The 12,459-nt window shown below is 40.0% G+C and overlaps 1 protein-coding gene across 1 annotated transcript; it reads left to right on the plus strand.

Moving 5' to 3' along the window:
• Positions 1–4,738: 4,738 nt before the first annotated feature.
• On the plus strand, positions 4,739–11,272 carry LOC139909218 (adhesion G-protein coupled receptor G2). Its single transcript, XM_071896215.2, has 6 exons — positions 4,739–4,829; positions 5,060–5,175; positions 6,115–6,383; positions 9,120–9,225; positions 9,408–9,706; positions 9,881–11,272. Exons 2-6 carry the CDS (start codon positions 5,159–5,161, stop codon positions 9,991–9,993), a joined length of 804 nt encoding a protein of 267 aa, XP_071752316.1. The 5' UTR covers positions 4,739–4,829; positions 5,060–5,158; the 3' UTR covers positions 9,994–11,272.
• Positions 11,273–12,459: the final 1,187 nt, after the last annotated feature.

A 12,459-nucleotide genomic window follows, 5' to 3' on the forward strand; every position in this document is an offset into this window, starting at 1 on the left:
CACATACTACTACTCCTCTCTGTACTCTCTGTACACTGATCCACTCTTCTCTACTCCACTCAGCATATCTACTCTATTCTGTGCTACTCTACCTTTCATTCCCTTGACTAGCGTAGTGAATAGTTTTGCAGTTTTGTTCATATGACATAACTCACACAAATAAATGCTTGTTTTTACACCAAACTCGAGGATTATCATGCTTGATACCTTCGCTTTACTATTTCAAAGAAAGTTCTTTTCACCGACCTGTTTTTAACAGTGGAAAAACAAGGATCAATACTGAAGTATGATACTTCTGATCCTGACGTGTCCTTTTGAAAATCAATCCTCACATTTTAATATCTATTTTTTATGATGAATTGAATGTGTATCTGATGCTGAAAAAGTGAAAAAATTAAATACTGTAGCAAATAATTGTGTAGGACAGGAACGGGACAGAGTGAACGTGTATAATGGCAGAAAGAAAGCAAGGTATCTTTTGAAATTATTTCACTCAACTAAACAGTAATGAAGCAAAATGTGATATGTGTCAAAAGGCTTATTGTGGCAATACCACAAACCAGCTGAAACACATGAAAATCAGCCACATAAAAGAACATGACCAGATGATAATATTAAGTTCTTTTAATCATTTGAACAGAATGCAGGAAATATTGGTTACTTCTTGAAGAGCAGAATATTACAGTAGAGTAATACAGTAATAGACTGATGAATATGCATATATAGGTTTAGACTGAACAAATTCTCAAACAATGTCTGATTGCATTATATCCATTTTGTAATATATCCATTTTGTGGAAAAACTGATATGCATTGCTGAGTATTTCTAAAACATAAAAGATACCTTTTAGCATGTTACTGTTTTGAAGGTAAAGATCTAAGGTTGCTAATACCTTCAGGAATGATCTGTAGTTAATTTAACTCTTGCCAGCCATCATTTTATCACAATTAGTCACTTTTATCAAATGGTGGAAAATGTATTCTGGAATTAAACTCTTCATATATTAATTAAATTACATACTTTAAATGTTAAGTAATTGCCTGTAGCTACTTAGTCTATTTTAGGTCGCATGAGAGTTATACTGCCTATATAAAGACTTAAGTACATGTAGTGTAGCTTGGACATTATTTTTCATAGATGACTCCCAAAGAGCTGCAGAGGTTACAAGAAGCCTGAGAGAGATGATTGTGAAGGACCTCCAGCCAATCTCAATTATAGATGACAGAGGTTTTAATGCATTTGTCAAGAGCTACATACTAAATACAATTGCAGACATGTATAAAGACAGTCAAGACGAAGTAAAATGAAGTTGAGCAAAAGTACTCAACTCTACACAGCCACCTATCCCCCAACAAACATTTCCACGCTCCCACCTGCAGGCTCGCCCGCCCTTTACCTTTGGCCGCACAACAGGGAAGTAAACCAGGAAGAAATGTTTTTTTCAGGGTTTTGCGCTAGGTAAGGAGCAGCTTTCGTTCAAATGAATGGGCGGCCATTTTTCTGTTCATCCTCCCATAAAACTTCCTTGGTAGTAAGCCTATATGGCGCCATCATGGACAGAACGCACAGCCCCTCCCTGTGGTGGAAACTAGAATTGCACAAGTTTGAAAGCATTGGCGAACAAATATAAGACATAACACAGTATAAAACGTAACACAATTTCAATAAGTAAAAGTAAATGAAATGAATGCATACCATAAAATGTGACCTTACATTTAGTGTGTCACATCAGCAGCAGCAGTACAGTATTACTAGTAGGAGTAATAGCAGCAGCAGACTAGCAGTAGTAGTAGCAGTAGTAGCAGTATTAATATTTGTAGTATTAGTATTATTATAATACTCTAGTGTATACTACTCTGTACTGTGTTGTGCTAGTACTAACACTACTGTACTTCTCTTTCCTACTCACCACATTTTCCACCCCTTCTCATTACTCTCCTGTCCTCCTGCAGCATTGAAAGAACGTTAATCCATAATATCATGAGAATATCCCAGGTTGAGGCTGGAGGCTCCAGATACTACAATTTGAAGGCCTTGGCTCTGAATGTGGTCAGCATTAGTCAGGCTAACCTCAGCTCTTCACCATCCAATGGCAGGATTCAGATAGAAGTTCCACAGGTACAGAAGAAGTACTGAAATGGTGGTGATGAAGGCAGATGTGACAGTGATGATGATGATGATGATGATGATGATGATGATGATGATGATGATGGTGGTATGATGATGATAACATGATAATGATGGTAATGGTGATGATGATTTTAATTATTGATTATGATGATGGTGATGCTAATGACAATTACAATGATGATAAATTATATATCATCCAGATTTGCTCATGCAAGTCCATGTGAAGGGAGGGATAAGTCTGAGTCCAGTTTCAAGTATTTGAGGGACAAGTCTGAGTCAAGTCTCAAGTGTTTGAGGAGCAAGTCCAAGTCAAGTCTCAAGTGTCTGAGGGATAAGACTTAGTCAAGTGTCAAGTGTTTGACGGACAAGGCTCAGTCAAGCCTCAAGTCTTAGGTCACAAGTCTGTGTCAAGTCTCAGAGGGTCTGCTGAAACCACTACATTACAGCCCGCTGATTCCATCATTTCCTATTTAGCTATTAAATTAACTCTGATGGGTGTGGACATACATAAACACTGGCATAGTGTTGATTTTTACACTCTGAGTCAAATTAACACTGATGATTTTGCTGTGTGGGACTTGAGTGCGAGTCCCAAACTTTAGTCCCCATCTTGATATCCTCTTTCTCCATCCATCGTTTAGCTGCTCCCTCAGAACAAGTCATTTATCCCAGAGACGTGGCTGCCTGTGGACGCCCTGCAAGACATCCCAGAGGAGGAGAGGACTGTTGGTTTGGTTAGCTATATCTGGCACGACGAGTTCCAAGTATGTTCTGTACTCCTCTACTATTTATTCTGACATTCATCATTTGCTTTTCAGTCAACAACTCATATAAGATTCGACATCATGATCATGACTGTATGCATTTGTTATTCTGTGGCCACTTTGTCCTTCACAAAAACCAAACAATTTTGTTTTAATTCATCTATCCACCTCCAATGAATCATATACTATGCTATGATATATATACTGTTTCCTTCCATGACCCTACTGAAACTCTGTCATCCACATAGTTTGAACAGGAGGATATCTCATCCATGGTTATCAGGATAGAGCTGCTGGGAGAGGAACACTTTCATGATCTGATCACGCCACTGAAGATTATTTTCAATCTCACTGCTCACACAGATATGGCTGTAAGTGTGTTTGTGCATGCATACTTTGACAACCAGACAGACTGATATGCTGAATATGTTAGAGTTTGCATTTGTGCATCGGACAAGATACCAGAGCATTCACCTTGTTAGGTTCAGTGTTTGTCTCTTGGTGTATGCTATGCTTGTAGACTGTTTTCTTCAAATGCAATATGAGTTTTAGCCAATGCATCTTACACCTTGGTGCTTGCTTGGCAGTGAAAATGAAGACAGATTTCTACAGGAACATTTCTAAACCTGCAAATTACTGCAGCCCTCATAAACTGTAATAACTAATTGAGTTTACCATTTTGTCACCTGCCTTTTTAACCAACTTGGTTAAAGCTACTTTTAAACTACTGGTTAGACAACTTTAACCTATTACTTACTATGTAGTATTACCAACTTCAATAAAGCTCTTCATTTTTTTTTATTTTTACAGAATGATTCACGGTTACAGTGTCACTATTTTAATGAAAATGGTGGGTATATATCAATTTTTGCTTACAATAGGGCAAACAGCAGAGCACTGTGACTATATTCTAGTTACTGTTATTATATTTCACTATCTTACATTATTGATATTTGTGTCTGTTAGGCTGGGGACACACTAGAGCATTATCAGGCCGATTTACAACTGATTTGAGGTGTTTACAGATTCAATCTTAACCACCCTGACCATCGGCTCCTGAGAAGTACTCCAACCCATAGGCCTACCCAAGATCTGCGAGTTTCTCCAAGAATAGCGAGTCAGCAGGATAATCTAAATTATATCATGAAGTGTGTGATGCTTTGTCCTTGCCTGACCTTGCCTATGCTCCAAGGTGTGAGCATATTTACGACTGAGAGACAAAAAAATCTGTGAAATCTGTTGTTTTGTGTGTGATGCAATGCGTTTTCAAAATCGGTTTGGATTTTAAAAGTTCTAGTCTGTCTCCAGCCTCAGTGTCCAAGTATATCAGTGTGTTTCTCTGTGTCTGAAAGAAGTTGTCTCTACCTACCTATTCATTGCTTTTGTACATGTGAAAGTTTGGCACGTGTATGTATCTCACATATATGCTTATAGCTACATGTGAAATTAAAGTTCACATTTATCACATCACAATTATGTTTGGCAAGTGAGCCACATGTGAAAACATATTTCCACATGTGAAATTAGATATTCATATGTGGAAGGGAAAACACTGAATTTACATGAATTCACATGAGAGCTCTTAATAGTTAATAGACAAATAGTTTCACGTTATCAACTGTGCCATTTTCTTTTCACATCTGGGCATTTTAGTGCACGTGTGAAAAAAAGACACTTTTCATGTGACAAGGAATTGTTAAGTGTGAATCTGCCCATTTTTACATGTGCCATTTTTGTAAAAGTGCCTCATAACTGGATTTTCTTTTATTTAGATGACTAGCTGTATTAGGCTTACAGGAGCTAATAGAGTTTTAATGTGAACTTCCTCAGAGTGGCTCTGGAAAACAGATGGGTGTGAAACTTATAATAGTACTTATAACAACACTGAGCTTGAATGCAGCTGTAACCACACCACGCCCTTTGCTGTCCTATTGGTAAGGAAGATACACTCAACTTTTATTGATTTGTTCATCATGCTGGATGTCAGTACATACTATTTATTTCAGATTCAGGATCATCGTTGTTCAATCATGAAAGGAAATATAGCACCATAGTGTGAAAAAAAAATCTTATTTCTGACATGTCTGACTTGTGTCTAGATGCTGGTATATGTTACACTGTAAATTCCAGCTAATGAATTATCACTATTCCATCTTTCCTGCAGATAAGAGACCCCATAGCAGAAGTCCACTGGAGAATATTGTCAGTTATCAGTTACATAGGCTGCAGCCTGTCTGCTTTCTTCACTGCCTTATCCGTCGTCATGTATATAATCAGACGGTAGGTGTGCATATGTGTATGCATGTGTGTGTGGCCAATGCCAGTGAACAGGTTTTTTTTGCAATGAAGCTAGTAAGCGCTCCTGTGCTTTTTATGCTGCTGGCTCTCAGGCATTTTCTCAATTGGGAGACCAGAGTTTGATTCCCAGCAGGGACGCTTACACAGTGTTGCGGGGCTGTTAGACTCTTACTCTTGTTATCCAACAGGCCAGAGTTCATGTATCAAAAATCACAGGAAATAAAATTAAAAATGAAATCAAACTGATGCTATTAGGCCACCACTGCTCAAACAGTTCAGTGTTTTCTACCACACTGTGATTATAAAGTTCACATTTCTGCTCACTTTGGGTCTCACTTGTGGTGAGGCTAGCCGGTGGCCTGTAGTGGCCAAAGGGAATGATCACATCTCAGCAACTCAAGAATCAAACATGCTGTTCATCTGACATGGAGGATCATTCATGTGAAATGTATGTTGTAAATACAGGCAGAGAGGCAGAAATAATATCATTGGCTTGAGCTAAGCCTCCAATTTTTTGGAGCTGAAGTTATCTAATTGGAAAACTTGAATAGCAAAGAAGACACTCTGGTCAAAATATACATACGAAAATATAAATAGCATTTACGATTCAAGATCTTGGTTGGGTCAGCAGGCTACCTACCTAGATAACTAAAGGCTAGTATGGCTAGTTTGAACTTGGAAGGTCAGCTAGGCTAACTAGCTAACTTAGATAACTTAGTATGACTAGATTGCATTTTTTCAGTTAGTAGTAAGGCTAGCCTTCATAATATTAGCTACCTCCTCTCTTACCTCTTGTCTTTTTTACTAAGTCTAATGTTACTTAAAACAATGGTTCTTTGTATCGACTATATGTTGTATATGACTACACATGGAGCCAAATCTTCACCTGTAACCTCTAGTCTGGCCATCTCTCTTCTGCAGAAACCACAGAGAGGACTACTCGACCGCCATCCACGTCTCCCTCAGTGGGGCCTTGTTCCTGCTCAATACCTCCTTCCTGCTGACTGAGTGGGGGGCCACGATGAAGCTGGACTGGGTGTGTGTGTTTATCGCCGCTGTCACACATTACTCCCTGCTCTGCACTTTCACTTGGATGGCCATAGAGGCACTGCACGTCTACTTACTGCTGATAAAGGTGTACAACACCTACTACAAACACTACCTCATCAAGCTGTCTCTCGCTGGATGGGGTAAGTACTGCAGGGGTGCCGATTCACTAAATGCTAACATGACATAGTCCCTGCATCTGATAGAATTTGCTACCATACTTTGAAACCTGCTTATTAAGACTAAATGTTTGATTACAAAGTGTATCAATGACTGACAAAATACTATAATTTGGTTAATGTGATGCGTTATTAATGACATAGCTCATCAGATCAGCTTAGAGGGGGAAATTGGTCCTGAAACTAATGTGTGCTATATCCACACACAGCTGTGTTGCTGTTTTCATCTCTTTTCTAAAGCTTGTTATCAAATTCCGCTCTGGAATGAAGCTCCTCCCGGACCGTTCAGTAGCGTTCCATTTAAAAACGAGCTTGCCACATCCACGAGTCGATGAAGTGAGCGAGTAAGCTTGTTAAACTAATAAACTTGCTACCTACCTCTTCACTTGTCATTGTGGAACATGTAACCTTCAGCGGGAGAAAAATCTGTCAAAGCGAGACTGGTAACCAGGGACACTATCTCCACGGATTCATTTAGTTATAGGAAAAATCTACCCTTGAATATTCATACTGTTAAATATATTTTTTTAAAAAGCAGGGGGAAGCAAACAACGCCACCTTGGGAATTTCACCCAAGGAGATCTCACAATAAGTACTAGACTAAATACCCAAAGTAGTAACACATAGGTTCATCCACTAAAGGAAGACAGAGACACGTTTCCAAATGAAAAAATGTAATTTATTAAAATTCAAAAAGGAGACTGGAAGGAGCTGGGGAAGAAAGGGGTTAGGAAACACTGAAATAAGACTGCCATAAACTATTATGCAAGCTGTAGAAAAATAAATAGTTAATTACAATAACACAAATACAGCATCTTCTTTTAGTTAAAACTACTTCCAGTCTCTGGATAAAACTAGAACTACAATTATTAAAACTACAGCATGGTAGTAAAATCACGGGGCGAGGGCCGCTAAAGGGAGGTCGACTATGAGGGCGGACGCCCAAGGGGTGCAATACTCACTCGTGCAACCACAGCAAAACCAATTGAACCACAGCAAAACCAAGCTTACAAGGTGCCCAGTGCTCGGCACTCAGCTCCACTGTAGAATCCTACTAAAATCTCCAAAACACATGCCCCCAGGGGGAAATATTATACCAGTTGGTTTACAGACACAGTTACAATTCGTACAGTGGCAAGCAGCACTGTAACCACACTCTGAAGCTAAGAACAATTAAACTCAGGCAAAACAGCAGCGGTGGCAGGGACCTATAAACATAGACATACCATTAATAAGGTTCCATGCCAACCATAGACCAAAATGTTACCTCAGGCACTTGAAGCAGCCTACTTACCAAGTCTGACTCTCATGGGCTGATTACAACCACAATCGTTACCTCAGCTGAATGACGCACCAGCCAGCGTTCACTCAGTCTACAGATGATCGTTTGCTACTACCCAAAGCAGACATCAGCAATGGCCACCATCAGGAAAGCTACCAGTCTATAAAGAAAATAATAGGTTAAAGGAATTGAACACAAAACATGCTATGATATTAACTAGCTCCCTACCTACCTCAAGGTGAGGAATTAAACAGAAAGACCACAGCAGGGGAAAACATTGGCTCAGCAGGCAGAGACAGGAGTGCACTGGTGTCTCTCTTTTTCTACAATGGATTTCTCCCTGTATGATTGTTGAACGTCAGTGCAAAATGGCAGCTCCAGAAAGAGAGCCGATGCTGTTTGGTTCTGAGGGACTGACACCAAAACCTGATGTTTATCCATCGTCTATTTGGCAAGTTGTCTGCTGGAAAAAGAACAAGTACAAATCCTGTACAGGCCCACGGTGCGCGTGTTGAATTCCACTAGCTGCGGTCGGAAAACAGACAGAATTATTGACGGATAGAGTTCTGTCCATTGGGTTGTTTTGGAACGTCAACATGGTGGAGAGGCAGAAATACAGCAGCCTAGCTTCGCTCATAACGGAGCTACTTCATAGAAACAAGTTGAATTCACTTGAATACATTGTTTTATCACTCACATTGAGGTGAAAATAGGAAAGAATGTGTAGTTTCTTCTTTCTTGACATTTTCACAACGCAACCTGTCAGCGCCGCGGCTCAGATTAAACTGTCTGTGCTTGTCATTTGATTGTGCATTTGTTTAATGTGACACGGCATCCAGTTGAGTGGAGTTTTACGTTTTTAAGCACTGTGATTGGCCCGAAGGTCCAAACACCGCCCAGCCAGCGCTAGCCGGCACTGCCAGTGACCCCCTGGATATAGCCTAGATTTGTTTCCTCTGCCAAGAGACTCAGGGCTAGTCAAAAAACATTCCCGGCTAAAGCCCCGGAAGCCCGATGCTGATGTCGAGAGCAATACCCCATAGGCGAGAGGCCATCTTTTAATCAAAGACACCCTGTGGAAAAAGGGAAACAAACACCATGTCACAAAGCAACATCTCACTAAGCATTACCTGACTGACTGACTGACTGACTGACTGACTGACTGACTGACTGACTGACTGAATGCATGACATGTTGCGTGATGCCCTCAGCTGTGCCGTGGGAAAAATACACTATCAGCAACAAAATGGGCCCAGAAATGCAAGATAAATCACCAAAAACATTGCTAAATTAGTGTTTTAGGGTGGTTTTCCTTTAATAACCACGTCCATTTTAACACATCATTAACACGATGTTAAGCTGTGTGTGTGTGTGTGTGTGTGTGTGTGTGTGTCTGTGTGCCCATGCACACTTCCCAGGGATCCCTGGTGTAATTGTGGGAATCTCCGTGGGAGTGATGGACGTCAAACAGTTTTACGGCATTGCAGAATTGACCATGGCTGATACCAACCAAACTAATGCCATGTAAGTAAATGGCCACTGCTTCAAGCAATGGAGCAGACATATTCCATCTGAAAACAAATTCAATGTAAATCCTCTCTTAACCTGTTGCATTCAGGGATTGTCTGTCCGCTAATGGCATGGTATAATATGAAACAATACTGTCCTATGGGTCAAACATACTGTAACCACCTAATGTCCCACAGCTGCTGGATCACAGATGACTCCTTCTTCTATGGGGTGAACCTGGTGTATTTCACCCTTATATTTGTCTTCAACTCTGGCATATTGGTGGCAGTGGTCTCTAGTATCTGTAAGATGAGAGGAACGTTCAAACACAAACCTGGGGCACAGAGAGACCCTGCTGGTCTGTGCTGTACGGATGGCCTCACTGTGATGGGTCTCACCTGCCTCCTGGGGATCACCTGGGGCCTGGCCTTCCTGGGCTCAGGACACGTCAACTACCCCATCCTCTACCTTTTCTGCATCTTGAACTCGATACAAGGTCTGCTGTCTGAGGATGATTGTCCCAAGTTCGTTTTGACTAGTGTGTCTCTGTTTGAAAGCTTTTTTAACCAGTCTGTCGGAGTTCTTTTTATCAATTGTCTCTGTTCAAGTTCTCTTTTACCAGCTTGCATCCCTGCACATGACAATTTAACTTGTGTGTCTCTTTGTCAAGGTTTCCTTATCTTCTTGTGGATCTGTGGCTCAACCAGGAAGCAGAGGAAGAGAGCAATAGAGGCCAGAAGTATTTCAACCCCTATGAAGAGTTCAGAAATCAAATCCAACTAGGCCTCATTTCCTGGCGTCCAGCCCAGATGACAATAACCCTACCTGTAACCATGGAAAGAGTAACCATGATGATAGTAACCCTACCTGTAACCAAGGCAACGGTAACCCCCCTACAACCCTGGTCATAGTAACCGACCTGTAAATCTATTCATATATTCTCATTACAGTAACCTTTTCTGTAACTATATCAGCTATCTTCTTTCTATACCATTGAATTTTTTTTCCCAGCAACATAAATTATTTTCATTTTGTTTTTAAAAACTGTGTGTAAAGCATTCATTGTGGAACGAATTTTGAATTAATCTGACTTCACTGTTTTGACTATCTTGAAATCAGAGCAGCAAAAATGAGTAAATAAAATATGTCATGAACAATTTGTAGTGCCTACGAAAAGCAGTTGAGCGGTTGCCATTGTTTATTTACTGCAGAGTTTTCCCTACCTGTAGCTGCCAGCGCTGCGGTGTCTCACGTTTCACTCTTGAAACGGTTAGCCAATCAGAACAGAGGGCTCGTTAATATTAATGAGCCTTAAAGACACAGCGACAGAAACAGCCTGTTCTTGGTAAGGCTCAGAGAGATGCTGGAAAATGAACGTGTAAAAATGGATTGAGGGTGTTTTTGGTACAAGACACCACACACACAGCTTTGAATGGACCTCAAGACAGAAAATAAAACACTGGAAAGTGTAGAATATGGGATCTTTAAAATGAAGCCTAGCAACAATGGCTGGATGGTTCGAAAAGTTGCCCATCACAACAAAGCTCGATGAGTTCAAGCTCCATATTAAGAAAGTTGAATTTCAGTAACCAAGAGCAAAGTTGTTTCCTACGCTAACCTAACCTATCATAACCAAAGTAGGGTTAAAGGACAACTGCAGTGTGATGTAAGCTTTTGCTCATTTTTGCTACCATGTGTATTTATACAACCCTACAGAGGGGCACGCTCCTAATATAATGGCTATAGTAGCCGCTAGTGTGTCAATCCTAAGCTTCATTGCATTGGGGGCGTGTGAGCATGTGTGCGCGTGTGTGTGTTGTTGCGTCTAGGTGTGAATGATTTAGCGGGTATGTGTTGTGTGAATGTAATTGTAAGTCTGTGGGGTGGGGTGTTTGCTTTATTCATTTTGACCCTCTGTTCTGGGCCCTCTCACATATACAGCCTTATTTGTATGACCATCTTTGTATGACCCTGGTCTGCTTTGTATGACCGGCTTTCATTTGTACTTATTGTTTATGAAGTACAAATTGTACAATATGATAACGACACACCACCTTTTGTGTCTTGCCTGTACTTATTTGTTTTGAGATTTTTTTGTTGTCAACTTGTGTGTTTTTCTTTCTTATTTCATAAAATGCTCAATAAAATACTAATTGCAAAAAATTAAAATTCGCGCCCTCTTCTTTGCTGTGAGTAATATTTAGACAATGTGTATTTTCCAAATACTTACTTTGACAAATACAGCAAATATCTCATGTGATAAAAGCACTGAAAGACTCCATCACACTGGAATGGCCCTTTAATATGAAGGTAAATATGTTGCAAAATGCGAGAGCTTGTAGACTTGATGTGAGAACTTGTAAAATACGATGTGAGAACTTGAAGAAAAAAAATGAATGTGAAGTCACAGAAAAAATATTCACAAATGTGTAGATTGATATTTACATGAATACAATGACAGCTGCAAACTTGTAATCCAACATTTACTTATATTTATTTATTTTACTTGAGTCCATTTTCCAGTACAACCACAACTCCGTGATTACAACCTCTTGAATCGATCACTGCAACTTCACAAATGTGCTCTCTTGCATCACAAAGTGACAAATCTGCGCGCCTTGACTTTTGCAACACTTCTTGCGATAAATGTGTTGCAAAACTCACTTGTAGCTGTGAGAGAGCGCCCCCCCCCGGGAGGGGCGTGGAGGGGGGTGGGGGGTGGGGTGGTGTACCAATCAGAAATCGGAAGACGAAGCGCTCATCAGGCCAATTATTTTACAGCAATGGCGGATCATGGAGACCCTCAATAGTTCCAAACAGCCGGAGCTAGCAACTGCATCGCCATAGGGAAGCAGTGTTTCAACTGCTGCTTTTAGTGGTAATAACTTCAAAATCAGTATTACTTTAGCTACTTATCTTTTTATCACATGTGAATCGAGTGTCATTGTGTTCATGTAAATATCAATCTACACATTTGTGAATATTTTTTCTGTGACTTCACATTCATTTTTTTTCTTCAAGTTCTCACATCGTATTTTACAAGTTCTCACATCAAGTCTACAAGCTCTCGCATTTTGCAACATATTTACCTTCATACTTTAACTACTTAACCTTAACCTTTTCCATGAACATCATACTAAACTTGTGTTTTTAAATACATTTTGAATAAATCATCATACAAGAACGGTCAATCGGGAGAGCTGTTTGTAAATCGTTTTTTGAGACATTCTTCAAAATCATACGCATATG

Source organism: Centroberyx gerrardi, chromosome 1 (assembly GCF_048128805.1).
Source record: "Centroberyx gerrardi isolate f3 chromosome 1, fCenGer3.hap1.cur.20231027, whole genome shotgun sequence".
Classification (NCBI taxonomy): domain Eukaryota; kingdom Metazoa; phylum Chordata; class Actinopteri; order Beryciformes; family Berycidae; genus Centroberyx; species Centroberyx gerrardi.